Source organism: Etheostoma cragini, chromosome 7 (assembly GCF_013103735.1).
Source record: "Etheostoma cragini isolate CJK2018 chromosome 7, CSU_Ecrag_1.0, whole genome shotgun sequence".
NCBI lineage: Eukaryota > Metazoa > Chordata > Actinopteri > Perciformes > Percidae > Etheostoma > Etheostoma cragini.
The window spans coordinates 24,863,446-24,882,655 of NC_048413.1; the positions used below are offsets into that span (position 1 = coordinate 24,863,446).

At 40.6% G+C, this 19,210-nt stretch overlaps 1 protein-coding gene across 6 annotated transcripts in view; it reads right to left on the minus strand.

Moving 5' to 3' along the window:
* usp19 (ubiquitin specific peptidase 19) overlaps positions 1-18,748 on the minus strand; it is a 27,125-nt gene extending 8,377 nt beyond the window's left edge. Inside the window, exons 1-23 of one of the 6 annotated variants that reach the window (XM_034876044.1) lie at positions 18,392-18,747; positions 16,872-17,262; positions 12,272-12,400; positions 11,724-11,860; positions 10,811-11,391; positions 9,209-9,591; positions 8,760-8,916; positions 8,575-8,646; positions 7,865-7,980; positions 6,698-6,799; positions 5,689-5,903; positions 5,242-5,434; positions 4,207-4,340; positions 3,795-3,953; positions 3,485-3,595; positions 3,245-3,355; positions 3,003-3,104; positions 2,548-2,688; positions 2,339-2,457; positions 2,025-2,168; positions 1,138-1,529; positions 930-1,040; positions 341-557 (exon numbers count right to left, since the gene is read on the minus strand). In XM_034876044.1, the coding sequence (XP_034731935.1) occupies positions 341-557; positions 930-1,040; positions 1,138-1,529; positions 2,025-2,168; positions 2,339-2,457; positions 2,548-2,688; positions 3,003-3,104; positions 3,245-3,355; positions 3,485-3,595; positions 3,795-3,953; positions 4,207-4,340; positions 5,242-5,434; positions 5,689-5,903; positions 6,698-6,799; positions 7,865-7,980; positions 8,575-8,646; positions 8,760-8,916; positions 9,209-9,591; positions 10,811-11,391; positions 11,724-11,860; positions 12,272-12,400; positions 16,872-17,097 (4,052 nt within the window). In that variant the 5' untranslated portion in view covers positions 17,098-17,262; positions 18,392-18,747. Of the gene's footprint in view, positions 1-340; positions 558-929; positions 1,041-1,137; positions 1,530-2,024; positions 2,169-2,338; positions 2,458-2,547; positions 2,689-3,002; positions 3,105-3,244; positions 3,356-3,484; positions 3,596-3,794; positions 3,954-4,206; positions 4,341-5,241; positions 5,435-5,688; positions 5,904-6,697; positions 6,800-7,864; positions 7,981-8,574; positions 8,647-8,759; positions 8,917-9,208; positions 9,592-10,810; positions 11,392-11,723; positions 11,861-12,271; positions 12,401-16,871; positions 17,263-18,391 lie in introns of all 6 variants that reach the window. The other 5 variants (XM_034876040.1, XM_034876041.1, XM_034876045.1 and 2 more) reach the window with 5 other exon arrangements.
* Between the last annotated feature and the right edge of the window lie 462 nt (positions 18,749-19,210).

Sequence of the window (19,210 nt, forward strand, 5' to 3'; positions counted from 1 at the left end):
GGGGGGGGGGGGAGTGGAATGTTAGATTTTTTCCCAATATCGTGGAGAACTAACTGCCAGCTATCAGATGTTGCCACTGTCTCTGTTTTGGGATAATTTGCCTTAGTTGGTTTATATTATGTCACCTCATAAACGAAGGACTGCGCTAAGGTCAATTTGGAAGAAAATTGTCACAACGTTCTGTATTTTTATTTAATGAGTAGCCGAGAACTGGAACTGGAATGAGAAAATGCTCCATGTGCTGCAAATTCAACCTTGGACAGTAAACAAAAAAGAAACAAGAATGATAAAGACAATGTTGTATTGTTTTAGATTGTAATCACAAAATAAAGATCCCTACCATGCCTCCTCTGGTGCTAGCACCTCTGGCTTTGTGAAGAGGTTAAGGCACTGCTCCAGGGTGAAGTGTCCCGCTCTGGCTGTCTCACTCAGAGAGCCGGGGTCCTCTTCGTACTCCAGCTCCTTAGAGCTCACCAAGACATACTCCTTCAGACGCTCGTTGTTTTTCCACACCAACTCCAGGGTTGCGTCTTCAGGGAGGTCCGCCAGAAGGTCCTCTGCAGGGAGGGGGGGGGAGAAAGAGAGAGAGAGAGACAGTGCAAGTGTTGGACTTTGCAATCTTAAGTAACAGTACATACAGCAAAAAATGTATGCATATTTGTGTGTGTGTGTGTGTGTATATATATATATATATATTTGTCTACACACACACACACACACGCACACGCACTTTTTTTTTTTTCCTCCTCGGGTCAGTGACCGGTAATTACAGGACAATGGAAACTCAGCTTGTCACATAGTGGAATACACCACACACTATGGTCCTGAACATTATAATAGTGTAACAGTAGATCAACACCTCTCTGACAGTCTGAACATGCAATTTTGAACATTTGAATATCAAATGTTTAGACAATTCTGCCCCATACCTTTCTCATCCAGCTTTTGTTCCTTGTGGTTAGAGTCCAGCAGAGCTATGTAGAACTGACTGGCATGACCTGACGCAGATTCACTTGGATGCTGATATCCTGTTACTGCAGCTGCAAAGAAGTGTCAAGAATAACGAATGTGTGAAAGGGATGTAGAGACAAAAAAGATCCCAGAAATATTGAAGTCTGTCAATAGCTTTGTTATTACCTTCTGGCCGCACTGCCTTCTCACAGGACGTCTCTTTTTCAGCATGAGGGTCCAGAGAGCAGCAGGAAGTGGATGAGATTGGCTCAGAAAATCCTGAATCTGAAGTCCGCGTGGTGGAGAGTGAGGTCTGGGAGGAGGAGAGGGAATCTGAGTCCCTAGACTGGAGGGCTGAGGCCTGAGGATTCTTCACTTGGGACTCAGGCAGCAGGGAGTGACTCTCCAGCTCCAGATCACCTGCTCCTACAGTAAGGCTATCACCCATGGCTTCGTCCCCTGTCCCAAGACCCTTAGGAGAGCCTGCTGGGATTGGGGGAAGGTCAACCCGGCACTGGGATGTTTCGGGGGATGTCCTACCCGACTGGAAAGGAGGCTGGAACACGTTGATGGAAAACCTGCACAGAGAGACAGAGTGATTACAATAACAGCTCACTGCATTTATAAATGAGGGATTCCTACCAGTGATCTTGACCTAAAATCAACCATGCATACTCTAGCATACACTAAATGTGACACGCAATTATGTTCTCTAATTATGTGTTATCTGGCAAGTGCCAGGTGTCATGGTGACAGACAAGTAAAGAATTTCCTTCCACAAAAGCAGCTAACTGTTAAGAGTTGTGTCCATGTTGGAATGCTGACATTAGGGCTAGGCGATATGAACTAAAAATAATTTCTCTGTATTTTTTGCCTGAGTGGCAATAAAGAATATATATCTTGGTATTTAAAGCGGGCTAAATATGCTCAGTTGTAAGTCAAATGGGAGTTGTCAAAATCACTTTCATTAAAAGGAGACCAAAATAAAATTCAGACAGGGTTTCCTTTCTTCCTTGAAAATATACCGCTACAACTTATGTAAAGAAAAACAAAGTTTAAGTTAGACCACGTACCTGGAGTAACCCTCTAGTAGCTGAGTGAGACGAGCAGAGGAGAGGCGGGACTCCGGCACGCTGACCAAGAAGGGCAGGCCCACGTTCTCTGTGTTGGGTCGACACAGACCCTTGTGATTGGGCCAGTGGGTCCTCTGACACACTCTGGGAAGGGAGTTAACAAGTTCATTGAAATGTTAATGTGTTTAATTTCAGAAGAAAATTGATGCCTCAGTGTATATTAGAAACATTTTTCCCTCCAACAAATCTGTTTCTAACAATCTTGGTGAGTAATTTGCTGCATGGCTGAGACAGCATCTTCTACTTGAACTCACTGATTGCAGTAGCCCACACGATAGCAGCGAGTGCACCGCTTCAGCTTGTCTTCCTCAGACACTGGAGGCTTCAGGCAGGCAGCACACTTTGAGATGGGGATATTAGGGACCTGTAGTCTCTGTAGGGCGAACAAAGTCAACTCAATATCTGTGAACAATGACATGTAATACGTTGTAAAAATGTAAAATCAGGACTTGGTTGTAATTACCTGCTGCACTCGAAGCAATACCACTCTCTCCTTGGCCATGTCTTTGGAAAGCACCTCAAAGCAGAACAACATGTCAGAGGAGGACACCATGTCCAGGGAATGGGACGGCGAGAACATGCGCTGAAAGCGGTTCTTCCCCACCTGAGAGAAAGAAGAAAAAAAAAGTCCAGCTTTGTCCTAAAGCAAGCCATTTTGGATTGTTCCATTTGTGCTAAGTGAGGCTACATTTACGTTGCTACATTTTGGTTTATGAACTAATATCTTTGCTACGTTTACACCTTGCATTCACACGGCTCTGGCGTTTCAGAGACCATAAACCAGAGAGAGTGTAGCCTGAGAGTGAACAGTAGGAAATGACAATCACTGCTTGTCATAGCTGTGAATATATCAGGATTATATTTAGTTCCACACCCACATAATGAGTACAAAAAACATGAATATTTGAAATATCAAACCTCTGCCAGCCTAAGGTTCTCTGGTTTGACCCTGACACTCTTGGAGATGGATTCGAGGACTTCAGCGGTGCTGGAGTTATCCTTGCTCACACTCACTAAAAACTGAGACACAAATATGCATAAAAAAGGTACATTAGAGAGTGCGTCACCTGGAACACATCTTTACATTTGCTTAAAGCAAAGCCCCATTTCTGCAATACATTGTTAATTGACAGAGTGGGAAACCAGTTATTTTATCTTACCTTGATGGGTTTTTTATGAGGTTCCTTGGCAAAGTAGAAAACTGAGAGCACCTTTTGTTTCTGTGGCAAGGGCACAGGCAGGTAAAGGAAAGGGTCAAAAGTGATGGAAACCTGAAGAAATGAGATAAGTAAGCAGAAAACAAAAGGGAGTTGGTTAGTCATCACCAAAACAAGGCAAACATTTAAAAGCACTTACTTTTAAGAAAGCAAAGCATTTTGTGGAATGGTATTGTGTGTTACCTTGGAGCATGTGGGGCAGACAAGCTTAGATTTAAACTGGCCTTGGAAGAGGTCCACTATGAAGGAATCATTTCTCATCTTGTGCCTCTGCCATGCCTCCTCAGCCACCACCTGCACCAAAAGACAAGACACACCTTCAGGCCAAGGCTTGACTAAACTGTAGGAAGGAACAGTCGTTATTTCGACAGATTATATATGAGAAGTTTTTTTTAACAAGTCACTAATCACAGCAGCAACTGCAGTGCATTTCCTGCCAGAGACTTCACAACCAGACCACCTTTACAATATCTCCTAGGTGAGAACCACCCACCTCATCCAGCCGTCCGTCAGAGTCCACCGTCTCTGTGTAAGGTTTATTCTGGATGCGATTCAAGTCCTCGTGGAGCCCGTCCAGCAAAAAAGCCATGAATTCCTGGGCATCGTGCTGGGCGTAACCTGTAAACTGACTGGCTTTACTGGCCACGATTGCCTGTACAGTTGCAAACAAATGACAAAGAGGAAGGAGAAGGAAAATTACAACACTGATCATATTGTCCTTGCTACGTTCAGCATGAGCAAGTTTCTCCTGAGGGTAGAGGGAATTTAAAACAAAAATGTGATCCATGCAGTCCAGGACAGGTGAACACTTCCAAAGTAAAACAGAAGCAAAAATAAGTCATTTTTAATAATAATGTAATATTTTTCTTCAACAGGAAAATCTGTGAGTGCTGCTGCCTGTATACCTTGAGTTTTGAAGGTTGGAAAGCGTGGTGTGTTCCTTTCCAAAGGGCCCTGAGCAGCACAGCAAAGCCAATGGCTAGCCTGCCTCCTGTTCCTAGTGGATTGTTGCAGTTGATTTCTGCCTCAAAAGCTCGATCTGCAGGGGCAAAGAAAATTAGGCTTGAGACAATGGTACCAAACATACATTAAACCACAGAAGTCACTGGGAGCTTAGACATAGACTTCCTGTGAAATATGAAAATGGGCCAAAAGTCAATTCTAAAACCCTATTGAAACACAGAGACCAAAATGCAATTTTGTAAACATTATAAATGTATTGGCATGAGTGTGTGTTGTAAGACAGTCTCCTTGCGTTTGCTGCTGTTTTTAGCTATAATGAATGTTTAAAATATAATATAATATATATATATATATATATATATATATATATATATATATATATATATATATATATATATATATATATACACACACACACACACACACACACACACACACACACACACACTATAGCCCTTTGTATTTGTATGTAATGTATAGTTTAATCAGCTTAAGTATTACCCCTACAACATTCATAGTCAATGCATCATGTCCAAACTAACTTGGATTTTGCAGGAATTATTTAAATGTTTTAAATGCTTGAACTGCAGAAACTACAGCTTTTCTGGCATGTTTGGATGAACCTAAAGGAGGTTACACAATCCTTGTTAAATTTGCTCTTCTGGGCCAATTGGCACCGTTTTTGATGTTAGCAGTTGCTAGGACTATCCCCAAGCAGAGGCCTTCAAAACAACAAGAATTAATGAGGAAATCATAAAGATAGCATTAACTATGTATCTGTGTACCCAGGCACAAATAAAACCCACCCCGTCTTATTTCCAAGCAACATAAAAGGGTTCTGCCTTTGGCAGAAGAATAAAGTAGTGTAATAGATTATGCATTTGCTCAGAATTAACAAGGTCTTATCAGAATAGCATTACAATTTGCCTATGTAATATAATGTGCGACCGGCCACAAACAAACTGGACGCTATTTACCATGGAAGTAATCCCTGAGTTCTCTGGTGTTGGACAGGGATTGGATGACACTGTTCATGAAACAGGTGTTGCCGAGGTTGACCAATCCTGTAAAACCAGGCAGGCACACCTTCTTCTCCTCCTCTTCTTCATGGCGCTCACTGCCGGCAGGAGGTGCATGGGTCATGGGCTGCACCATGCAGGTAGGTTTAGGCTGAAACAGGAAAGATAGGCACACCATTTCTACAAATTGGAACCATTAAATTTTCATCTTCATTTCTGCTTGGATTGGAGCACACTGTAATATAGATTTTTTTTTTTCACGTCAAGTTTATATTGTCACTATCTCTTCTGTTCTCCCCTTTCTATTCTAAGACTGATATGAATATGATGCCAGGCTGATAAGACCAAACCAAGCAGTGTACTTTATTTGGCCCCATTTCTTCAGTTTTTTGTTTTTCTGCTCACCGTGGTAACAGTGGGCTCAGAGACCGTGCGAGGAGCAACGTTATCTAGACCGCCATCCTCCACTCTAGATGAGGCCTTGGGGGGCTTAGGTTTCTCCTCTCCGACCCTTGGAGGCTCCTCCTTGGCTGGGAGGCTATGCTGGCTGCTGCCCGGCTGGCTCTTTTCAATGCACGAAGGGCTGGAGGGTACAGCAACCTTGGCGCCACCCACTGCACCTTAAACAGAGGAGAATGGAGCTTGTGGTTAGAAGATGAAGGTCTGGACCCTACTGGACATGAATAGTTGTAAACTCTGGTGTTAAGCAATCTTCATATGGGCATTCTTTTGAAAAATAAAAAAGTTCCTATAATAAATAAATAAAAAAATATTCACACTTTTTATTCTTTACAGTAGTTGATTTAACAATGCTGACTATGTGACTACTATGGTTTCTGCAATTTAAACAAACAGCTGACTCCCATATATTGCTGTACTAACAATCTTAAATTTATTTTTACAGTTACAGCATTTTACCAGATTATACTTTCGAGGTTTGATTGGAAAAAGTAGGTCATTTTGTACCAATTATGAGAAAAACTGGAGAAAACTCCATTTAAACCAAAGTAAATATATCAGGCTTGCGATTGGCAAAGGACAACAAAGCGCAGAGCACGGAGCAGTAGAATCCAATTTCATAATATACCTATATAAAATGTATGTGTATGGGGTAAGCACCTAATTATAAAAAGAATCATACGGTAAAAAAACTTGTAATTAATCAAAGGTTCTTGGGGACATGTTTTACAAGAATATTGTGGGGTTTGCTGAAAACTTAAAAAAAATTAATTTTCTTCCAAATAAAAATAAAATATTGATGTTATTTTAGCATACCATTAAAAATAATGTATTGAAAACAAGAAGGGAATGACAGATGTATTTCAACGAAGGACAGAAAGAAATTGAAACTTTCCCGTTTTGAAACAACATTTGTAGATATTTGAGTATAGATTTTCTAGTTTACGAGGTGCACCTGGATGCACCATGAGGTCCCTGACGACTCCCACACAATCGATTTCTAAGTGGAGGTCGCGCGACCGCGGCTCTCTGAAGTGTAGATCGTGTGACACCGGCTCTAAAAACGGTGGACAGAAATAAAATTTGCCTATGACACAAACAAAGTAACTAAACATACAGAAACAAGGCGCCTATCCTACTTTTTTCCCAAGCAGCACAACTGTGTCGTTATAGCTGGCAGTTAACTGCTTGTTGCACAACCGCGCTTGCTCTCTGTCTTGTAAAACAACGTCACACCAAATAACACGCACACAGTTATGCTGCACACCCCACTTACATGGGGTTGTGGATGCTTACTTTGTTCATTTCACGGTGGTTGGCCTCCAGTTTATCCGAATTACCCAAAAGATCTTTCTCTCTCTTTTTTTTTTTTAAATCACTTGCTGATATATTCAGTGTAATTTATTGTTGGAACTTTATTCTCCATATATTATGAAATATATGGTTTGACCTTTTTTTTCATGTTTAGCTGAGCTGTGTGTACCAAATTAACTGTCTCTTTTTTTCCTGTAATTAGAAGCAAATTACATCGTAATTGAAACTTCCAAAGAAGTTATTGAGAAGTAATTTCTAAAATAAAAATAAAAATAAACAAAATAAACTATTTGGAACCAGTTTTTGGGCTCTCAAGGGCACCAGGCCTTGCGTGTCACACAGTCTGCATGCCACATAAGGTTAGCAGGATAGCCTGACACCCGTATCTACTTACTAGCTAAGTTACAAAGTTCAAATTCCTGTAATTTAGAGCTACCCTAAAGAACACATACAAATGTAGACACCTACAGTAAAGAAACACACATACACACACCATGCCAGGTGTGGGTCTTTGTACAAACACACAGGTCATTTGTCTGTGTGAGAAAAACAAGTCCCCACTAATATTTAACCTGCTCTTGAATCATAAAGTACACGTACTGTAGCTTTAAGTATATTGTTCAAAAGCTAGTTTTTGAAAGGTGTTTGCCTAGATTTCATGTACAATTATAATGTGTTGATTTGATGATCATGTGTTTTCAAGTTGTAACTGACATTGAGAATGTAACAACAGTCTAGAATTTCACTACACATGCAACTGCAAAAATCTATAACTGTATAGTGTGAACGAGTAGAAGCCTGGCAGAACCTTGTGTGGCGGGGGCCTCCAAGCCCCCCCAGCGCTGGCTGTGCCTTTTCTTTAGGGTGATGTCCAGTCGGGACGGGGTGAAGGAGTAGCTGCACTGCTCAGGCTGGATCAAATTCCTGATTACGGCACGAGAGAGTAAAAAGGAGACAGGTCAGATTAAAAGACTAAAGAGTGACACAAGGCAACAGCTCACCACTAATCTTTTAGTGTTTTGGGAATGACTAGACATTAAAACCTGCTCCTTTAAAAGGAACTTTTCATTTATAAAACAAGCAATGGTTAATGAATGGCCTGATGCCTATTGTGACTACTTAAGAAATAATGACACAGGACAAATGTCTCTTAATGCCTTCTACACTAAATACCTTTGGGCTTAGTATGTAAGGCAATACAAGTAGAACATTGGGGACTAAGTGAAGTGTGATCACAGTGGAATTCAGGTTCTTGGCTACAACGTACTACTTATTCGTGTGTTTAACCTGGTAAAGCACTTTTTTTTCATGGCTCATTAGGCCCCAATAAGTGCTCCCAATTTGTTATCGATGTTGAAGATGCTGACTAGGTTTTCTGGTGAAATTCTATTAAAAAAGTACACATTAAACCATGCAATATCTACTCCCTCCAACTACCCATTTAAAGATTAATTTTTTTTTTTAATTTGAAAAAACATTGAAAAGCGTTTGACTGGCAACAGTGACTGCAACACGTACCTGAGTTTGACTTGCCATTTGAAGACTGTGTTTGGACCACAATCTGAATGAAGCCGCAGAAAGTTAGTATCACTGTGAAAGGATGACATATAAAAAGGTCATTCACAGGTTGTTTTTTTATGGACATTAAAGCACTCCGAAAGGGCATAACCATCCTTTCTGTGAAGCGTAATCACATTCACTACCTTGTCTGGAAGATGAGGGTGAAGTCCTGCTCCCTGAAGATGACCCTGGCCGTGTCCCTGCAGATCCCCTTCATGTAAACATTAACCACCATCAGGTCCGTGCTCTTCTCGTACGAATCATTCTTCACAAATTGCAGGTTAACCATTGGCTCTGGGACTGTAGGAAGATATCCAAGTATCAACCAGCTAATTTTTAATGGCTATATAAATCCACTTTGAAAACTTTACAGCAACAAACCTGAATGTGTACAAACGTTTGTTTGTTATTGCTACATCAAACTACATACATTGCCCATCAATAGACTTTGTGACAAATTGGGGTTGGAACAATTCTACATTTATACATACAAATGAAAAGAAGTTGGGATACAACACAGCAATGAAACTTTGAGGCATGTATGATAACCACACCCCGAGACCTCTACATTCCCCAAACCTTCTTTTCTAACCTTCCTGTTGTCTCATTTCCAAAGGAGGCTCCTCCTTCGACTGGTCCTGCTTCTCCTCTTCGTCACAGCTGACCTGCCTCTGAGCTAGATCGAGGGACTGGCTTTGTTTGCCAGCCACGCCGACAGCCAATATCAAACCTGCCTCTTTTGATTCAAGCTGCTGGCGGATCAGAGTACCCTGCTCCGATTCCTTCTCAACAGGCTTTTGCTCTGGCTCAGAGTCAGTTCTAGCCCCCAGCGTTTCTAGAGAGGCAGATTCCACACCGTTGTTAAAGCCGACGGGTTCGAGGCAGTCACCGGTGCTGACGAGAGCTGCTGGTTGTCTATCACTGCCGTGTGCTGTTGCTGCTAACCTGTCTGAAGACTGGTTTACCTTCTCCACCTGAATCAGAAAAGACATGAAAAGGTGACGAGAACAATTTTTCACTCTCTAGAACCTAGGAGGTACTGGGGACCAGTGAATATCTAGAAGGAAAACATTCTTCAGACCAGGGCCATGTACTGTACAATAGTAGTTAGTTTTTCCTTTACAGGGGTCTTCAAAGCTGACTTTTCTTTTTTTAAACTAAATGGTGTTAAGACACTTCACTAAACTACACACAGCAGACAAAAAAAAAAAAAAAAAAAAAAAAAAAGAGTTAGTATTTTGTCGGGTGTACTCATCTTCATCAGGCAATCTTCTATGTGAACGAGTAAGTAACAAGTTTATTTTCAAAAGCAGTATTAAGGTAGGGGGTTGCTGTATGTAATAATGTTTGATAAAATGTGTCTATTTCAAGCTTTTGAAAAGGCAGAGCCCGCACAGGCCAGATGGTGTTATTGGATGTAATCTTATTTAATCATAGCACGGAGTGAGCTGAGGAAATGACCAAATTGTGATTTCAATATTTATAAAATATATATAATGTAAAATTCCAGTCCAGTAGTTGTAGTCTTTATAGTTTGAGAAACAATGTTTAGAACGATATACCACAATCACAAATTATTCCAAATGAACAGCATCAAATTGCTTGTTGTTTATGTTCAAACCAGTCATTCTGAGAAAAGTCTACATACAAGAAAAACTTAAAATTAGACCAGTTAAGGCATATTACATTTGTGGTATGCTTAACGTTACTCAATGTTATTCAATTGTTAAGAGCTGACAGTTTAGTCATTTCAACCAAAAAAAATAAAAAAATAGGTTCAAGCCTTGTTACATTTTCTTAAACGTGCATGTTTCCGTTTTTCTCAGACCTTTGTGATAGTAAACTGGATATCTTTGGAGTTTCAATTCATTTGCTAATTAAAACAAACATGCAGTTGCAGCAATACTTTATCAGACTGACAATCCCCAATACTGCAGTTCAGACAGCTCTGTATGTCAGATGCTTAAGCTAACGTTAGCCTCACAGACTGACATTTTTGTTTTGTTGTAGGGAACGATATACTGTGAACTATTTGGTCACACATTAAAGCACAACTTAAATCCAGGCACTTATAATCAGTGTTTATATACATTACTAAAACAACTATACTATATACAACTGCAAACTATTTTATAATAAGTGCAGTTTGACATATCTAAATAAACGCAACCCAGTTGAGATGAAAACTTTTCTCACCTGAGTTTTGATAGTATGGCTGCCAGCAGCAACAGGCACTTCTGGTTTTTGTTCCTGGCCATTGCCTAATCTCTCTGCTCTGTTGTGTACATCTTTGTGTTGCACCTGTGGGCTCCGACCGGCGGGCAGGTGTGTGTGTGGAGCTTTACCACTGGCTACTGTAGACTTGACAGATTGTGCGTCCTTGTTGGCCGGTGACGGGGCCTCCTTGGTTGTCTTGGGCAGCAGTACAACGGTGCGCTTGGCACTGGGTTCCTGAGGCTCGCCTTGCGTCACTGCAACAGGGTTGCTGGTGGTGGTTGGGCCATCTCCAGCTTTCACCCCCCCAGAGTCCGTTGTGGCCTTGTCACACGCTGGTTTGTTTTTCATGCCGCGCTTGAAACCCCGCTCAGCTTTGCCACCGCTGCGTCTTGACTCGCTGTGCGCAGGTGAGGAGGGAGGCTGGGGCCGGAGTTTTGGCTGCGAGGACGACAGTTTGGGTTTTTCTAATGATGCCAAAGCAACAGGTTTCACCTCCAGCTCCTTGTCCTTGTCCTTTTTGGTCTGCGTAGGTACTGCCTCCTTCTCCTTTTTGTTTGACTGAAGCAAAGTATACAGGGGTAAAAACATTTTATTTAACCAACGCAAACTGAGCTGAAGACACCATTTACAGTTTAAATGTCTATGAGGTGTTAATCAGAACTAAAATGAGATATTTTCATGAAATAATACAGTATTATGGAGTACAATTGTATTTTATTCCTATTATTACTTCATGTGTATTGTATGTATATTTTATCTTAGTATTTCATTTATATTCTGTGCTGTGTGACTGATTTTGGTGTTACACTGGATTTTCCCATTTTATTGGGATCAACATCTATCTATCTATCTATCTATCTACAAATAAAAAAAAATTATTCTTGAATAACCTTAAGCGAAGGCCAGCTGTGAAAGGGAATCTTCTTGTGCATGATGACATGCAGGAAACCTCCCTTCTCCTTGTATTGAACTTTGCTACACGAGGCCTCAATTTCCTCCTGCAACTGGCAGCTCCACTGCCGTCCATCTGAAAAATGTAAACACGCAAACAGATGTCTTTAGAGAAGAGCTAGACTCAACTTATATGGTCAAACTAGCCAACAAGCCCCGCCGAATCTTCAAAACCTGTGGACATTATTTCCGGTTTTTGGACTGGATTGTAGAGATACAGTACATACTGGTATGGTGAATATGAACTGGCAGTTTATGTTTTTGTTTTGTTTTGTCTTGTTCCGTCCTGTCTTTTGGGGGTTTGTCTGTTCCTACTCCATTGGTGAATTATTTAATGTAAAAAATCTTTACAATAAAATGATTTTAAAAAATTAGATCAAATGTGCAAACTCTTGAGACAAGTTCAACAAGGTTGTATTTTAGTATTATTATTCATGTATGCCCCACTGTAGTTTCTATGTATGTTACATGCTTTACTAGGACTTACCTGGAAAGCACACATTGCAGTGTGTATCAGTAAAGGTTGTGTCGATATCCTCAATCCTCTGCACCCCCTCCCCACAGCGCAGTCTGACAGTCACTTCATTGACATTCTGCTTCCAGTCCACAAAAACATCTGAAAAACACAAAGCAATGGACAGTCACACATGGTCATGAAACCAGAGAAGAATCTTGAAGAAAAAAACAGAGAGAGAGAGACAGACAATCAGGAGTTTAAGATAAGTGCTGAACATACTGTATCTCTTCTACCCTGAGAGAATGCATACATACATATTGAAAATGTACCAGATCATAAATTTACATAGGGCATATCATTGCACTCATATGTGGGTCAGTCCAGGGAACTCAGTCACAGACCAAAACAGACAGTACAGTGAACTCAGCAATCACAGACGGGTCATCTAAATTTGTCTGCGCCATACGAACTGTATATCAAGTAAACAATGTCAAATGATACACGCTTTTCAAAGTAAGTCAAGAATGGAAACTCAATAAAAATATTCCAACATGTACAACAGATCAAACACGTACCATTCTCCATAGTGACCTTAAAGTCGAAGCAGCTATTATTAATAAATTATTTTCTCAAAAGTATACTGAGCAATGGATTTCCTGTCAGGAAAGAAGTCATGTATGGAGCTTGCACACACCCGTATTTTAATGTAGTCTTCAACAGCAACACCGTCGCTCACTTCTTCACTCTATCTCACCCCGTCTCTCAAACTTAAAAGGTCACAAGCAACACCCAATCCCTTGCAGCTGATGACAGTTGCATTTCCCTTGAAGCCACGCCACAGTTTACTCTCATGACTGGGTTAAACACCACACCGACATTCATGATATGAACACAGTATTAGCAAAACAGAAGTGGCCACTTATACAGATTCCCACAGTTTAGGCCAGCAAGTCCATTAATGGCGCGGGAAAGACTAGCAGAGTGGATTTAGTATTTCTATCTGCACCTCAAGGTATAAATGAATAATGGGAGGATAATCAATAAAACTGCCTCTCAATAAAAATAAAAAAATAATAATTTAAAAAGAACTGAAATCGATCATGTTGCCTTGTACTCAGCCTCATCATGATACACATACACAACACATATCATTGCAAGAAGTATCAAATCTCCTCTCATCAAAAAAAGCATACAGGGATAACAATGGCAACAATTTACCTGCCATTTGTAATACCTTTGATAAAATCCCCATTGATATTTAAAGAGGATACAGGTACCAATATGTGGGAGTTAAATATTATATATATGACACACACAAACCAGGGATTGACCGATATGAATTATTTAGTGCCAATACCAATTTTTTCTCATCAGCCTTAGCCGATGACTGATACGGGCTGCCGATATTTTGAGCCAATACTGCTTTTGCTCCCTCATTTTACATTTTTTTTTAATGTAAACCCTGCCACACTAGATTTGTTTTCGGGATCTGCTCTGCCATTTCTTTAAAAATATTAAACAAACCAGTGTCACTTATGCAATCATCTCATATTCCTATCACTCAAATGATGTGTGCAATGTGCATCATAAGGATGGGTGCACTGTAAGGGTGTGACGAGATCTCGTTTTACGAGATATCGCGAGATTAAAACGTGACGAGATTTCTCGTCGAGGTGAAAAGTTGTCTCGTGAGGCAATGTGATGTCAGGGGCAGGGCAATTGTACAGGGCAGAAGCCAGTTGGTAGAGTTTATACAAAACATTTTGCAGTGTTTGCACGTCCTTTACTGCATATAATTCATTAAAATAGTAAAAAAAACAAAAGTTAATCATTCATAGTTGATTTCAAAATGCACCTAAATTGTTTTGCATTTTGTGATTTTTCAGTTGAATAAAAAAACTATTTTCCATTCATATATTTCATCGAGGATTTCTTTAAAAAAAAAAAAAAAAAATCAAATCTCGTCTCGTTCTTGTGAACCCAATCCGCGATGTGTCTCGTCTCGTGGAGTAAGTGTCTCGTCACACCCCTAGTGCACTGCATATGGTTAATTGTGTAAGGGTAAAAGGCTTTTATCAACATCTACAACACAGCCTTGATGCTGCATTGCTTTCTGACGTTTTATAAGAGATATAATCAGGTAATGAATAAATGTCCTTTGTCGACACTATAATAATTTAAGAAAACAATTAACCTGAAAAAGTAGCTATCAAAATAAAGTGCTTGATTTGTAATTTAAGACTGCCATGGTGCAAGGTGCTAGTGGTGGAGGGGCAGTGCACGGTCTGCACGTAACCTGCAGCGTCTCGAGCAACACAGAGCTGCCTGTGGACGCCTGTCGGCAAACACGGCAACCGCGTATCGGCCAATACACACAATCTCAACCAATTTAAAACAATCTTTTGGATACATGTTAAGCTCATCAGTGCCATCTCATGGAGGAACAATGTGGTTGAACCCTGTTTACCCTAAAACCTATTTCTCTTCTGCAATTGCGTGGTGTTGACCGACATGCCATAAGCCAACATTTGCCGACATACTGTCCCGGGCAGTTTATCAGTCTAGTGTTTATTTCCGCCGGTAACAATGGTTTTATATTAAGCCTGATAATTGCCGTCAATATGGATAAGAGCGCTGCTGACAGCAAAGTAAGACAACCAGTGAGACATGGTTTAAAACTTTACCATAGTGTGTACTAAGAGGGTTAGCATTGGCAGGTATTGGAAGAAGATGGTGAAGAAACAGAGAAAGAGGGTAAAGGCTTTCTAATGACTTCGACAAACCCAAGTAGCACAGATTTGGGGCTCACGCTCCCATAGCGAAAATTACTGAATGAAAACCAGTTACACTTTGCAACACACATGAAGCCCTTTAGTGGGAACCAGCATGATAAATCACACTGGCGATACACTCAAACCAAGTCAAAACACTCATGTACCTGTGTTAACTGCATAAGCAAGTCTAGTCTATGAACGTAGTATGATTGTATGAGAACAGCCGCCAGCCCCAGCATGATGGAGTCCGGAGAAAGAATGCATTGATCCAATGTGAAGTAGCTATACTGGAGCTGTTCCTGGTTAATTATTAGGGGTGGGGAAAATAATCTGTTCTTAGATGCATCACAATTCTCTCAAGAACGATGTCTCCAGGCAAATCAGAAAACAGAGTGATTGAAAGAGGATGGGATAATGGACAACTTAGGCAAGAGTGAAAAAACTATAAAAAGTTTGTTTCTGTGTGAACGAACACACACAAAATGTTAGATACACAATTTACTTTCCGCACACAAAATCACTTTCCACACAGATATTATGCCTTATTTACTTTTTGCAACTTTCCACCATTACTTAACACTAAATATATTAAGTGAGTGGTGGGCGAGATATAATTCAGTTCTACACAACAGTTGATATAGCAACACTTGATTGGTCCTCAGTACTGGCAGATATTCAACATTTAATAAACCTCTTCTGTCTGTGGTAAAATTATAAAAGAACTGCTTTGCATTGTTTGAGGGACTTGTATCTTCACTGACTTTAGTGTTGTATGAAAGGGGGCTGTGAATTAGGGCTTATGGGGAATGTAGTATTCCTTGCATCAGCATGTGTACCTCCAGGGATGAACCGGCGGCATGCATGTCTTTCACAGGAATGCTATTGCAATTCTGCAATGATTCTGAACCGAGAAAGGATGAGGAAGTAAAGTGTTTTTCTATTTGAACACCTACAAGGATAAACAAGCAGATAAACCTGAATAAATAAGAAGTGTGAAGGGAAACCACAAATTTAAATTACAAGACTTGTACCAGGATTATGCAGAATACTTAATACCAATAATTACAATGTAATGGTCAGGTAAGACACACTAAAGTTCCCTCCCTTTTTAAACTCCTAAAGAAAAAGATTTGTCCTGTGTGATTTCCAGCTGTAAAAGACACATCCCTGTATCTTTAAAATACACACAAAGCAGGGTTTATTAAGTACCACCACTAAGAAGGAAATGTTGAAACCAGGAAACGTTGGCATATTCTTATTATCAAATGTCTGCGTGGGAATGTTTTTAAAAAGGAAAAAGAAAATCTACCACTGCCGCCCTCCTACAAAAAAATGCAGCCTCAAGCGCTTCAATGAAAGGCATACAACCGTATAAAGGGGGTTAATCCACGTGTGTATAAATGCATGAATTGGATGAAATTAACAGCAAAAGGATAACACTGTTTTTTTTAATGACAGAATGGTGACAGTAATATTGTCATTCTGCAAGCAGATAACTAGCACTAGCTCTTGCCATTTTCCAAACACAAATGGCCATATTATAATTTTTTTATTATTAAAAGTTGCCCTGTGAATTGTTTTTTTACATTCAGTGTTCTGATGTGCAACAAAATACACCCAGCTTTTCCATTAACACGGGTGTGCTACAGTTATCAAACAGGTGTAAACCGCAATATAAAGCAAATGGTAACAACTAAAATCCCTGATCATCTTTGCATTATGTATTTTACGTTTATAATATACTACAGTATCTATACTGCAGTGTGGTTGTAATTTGTTTTTCCATTAGATTTTTTTAATAATAAACACAACAAATAATCAGCTCATTACTCAATTACAATTGTATTACAACTTACCTTTCTTGACCTCTGTAATAACCCCATCTGCTGCTGCAGCGGCTGTTGCGGTTGCCCTCTTGGCCTCTCTGCTCTCCTGGTTGGCCCGGTCCTTTTGTTTCTTCTTACTGGTACTGGAGGACAGGTCTGAACTGTTGTCCCTACCGCTGGCTCCTCTGTGTTGAGCCCCACGACGCCGGACCACTGTCTCATTACCAGCCACACCACTGCCACCGCTGCTGGCCATCTTCAGGCACTTGGCACTAACAGGCCGCCCGTCGCCTGAATCGCTACCGCTGCTGGGGTCTGGATCTGAGGTGTGCCTCTTTCTGCCTGACCCGGCTATCTTGGCGATGATACTGGTCTGAACTCTCCCAGAACAGAATCAGGAAGGGTAGTTAGGAATGGGGACCTGAGGCAGAGGAACATTTAAAAGTCAAGTGGGTTAAATAGTAGTAATATCCATAATTGTCTCATAAACATAAATATGTGCTATGTGCAAGGTTTAACAGAGTAAATATCTCTCTCACACACACACACACACACCCACACACCCGAAGGGAGGGGGAGTGGTTCCCTGTTAAAAGCAGGTTTTAAATAACTACAACAATGCAGAACGAAACATGGACATTGTGTCTCACAAAGGGAATCATATGGCAGCACATAACATTAGCCGCATTAGACCGACGTTGAGCCTTGCCTCGTTTCCTTAGCATAGAAACAGCAAGTTGCTAGCTTGGACAAACAGCAAGTTGCTATGGACAGTCGGATGTCAAACAAAGGACAGCAGCTATCAGCCATCTTACAGTACAGAACGTATACTAAAAACATGGGTGATGTTGATTAAGCTAGCTAGTAAGCTTAACAATGCAGCTACCCGTCCCCAGAGTTGTTAGCTTGGTAACATGTAAGTTAGCCTGCCGACTACAGAGGTTCGTTTATTTTAAGGCACACGTGTTTTGGACTGTCATGTGTCTATCTATAATGATACATATATCCTACATTGCCTATCCATATCATACACACTAACTCATAGCGTTGACCTAACGTTATTTTTTAACGATGTTTTGTCAGCCCCCTTTATTGGAATTAGCAAAGTATCTTTATTTAATAACATTATGATATTACTTTAATAAAATTGACGTTGAAGAGTGTAGGGCAATTACATTATTGTGCTACACGTTGGGATTCAAATATTGTCTCTAAAATAGCTGTATTGGCTTTACTGACTAGAAATAACCGCCCACATTACTATTTTATTACTGTATAATATAAGAGTGAATTGTAATGCTCGTTTCTCAGTGCTATCAGTTTCCTAATCTATAATATTCCAACAGAGCGCAGGACAGGTAATGTAATCAAACGCTCCTACAGTCTTCGAGAAGCTAATGCCATTAGCCACATCAAGCTAACACTAGCTGAAAGGGTTGATATTGCTAACGTTACCTATTTTAGACAACATAAAATGACATCCCCTAACACCTGGCGCTCGGTTGTGATTAAATGCCGAATTGTTATTGACATTAAACAGGGAGACTTACGGGGCTTCAGTTTGGCGAGAGTGAATTCCGTTTCTGAAACACAATTGCCGCTGACTCCTTCTCCTTCTCCCGGCTGCTAAGCTCCTTCACGGCGGCGGGCCGCACCGCTCCTGCCCGCACTCGAAACCCCGCAGTTCACGGTGTTTCTGGAATATTCTTTCCTTTATCCGGGACCCATTTCAGGTAACGTTACACTATGTATTTCAGAGATTCAAACCGTTGGAAAAACTGCCTAGTTTGTTTGTATCATCCGGCCTCTGCGGGGTGAGTCTTACTTTGTTTGGAACAAATTAATTACACAAGCTACTGCCACCCGGCCAAACGGACCAAACGTGAAACGAGTGCGCGCATAGACACTTCCTGGCTGGCGCGTTCACGTTATCCAAAGCTCTTCCGTTCGCTACCTCTTTCTCACACACACACACACACACACACACACACTACAACAATACTGTTTTCGCTTTATACAGTTCATTCAACCCTTAGCTTGTACATCAAGATGGGATTGATATTTAGGGTAAGAGAAATCAGTTGGGGCTCAGACAATAAGTAATACAACGCAACACAATAAAAACTCCTATACTGTTGCGGGGGCCATCTGTAAATTCAAATCAAATTGAATTAATACCTTTTATATCTCAGTTGATCAGTTGATATTGGAGGATATATAAGGAGCATATCTGTCATATGTTTATTTAAATTATCACAAAGTAAGAGAGTGTAACAGACACACTGCAAATCTACACTCACCGGCCACTTTATTAGGTACACCTGTCCAACTGCTCGTTAACACTTATTTTCTAAGCAGCCAATCACATG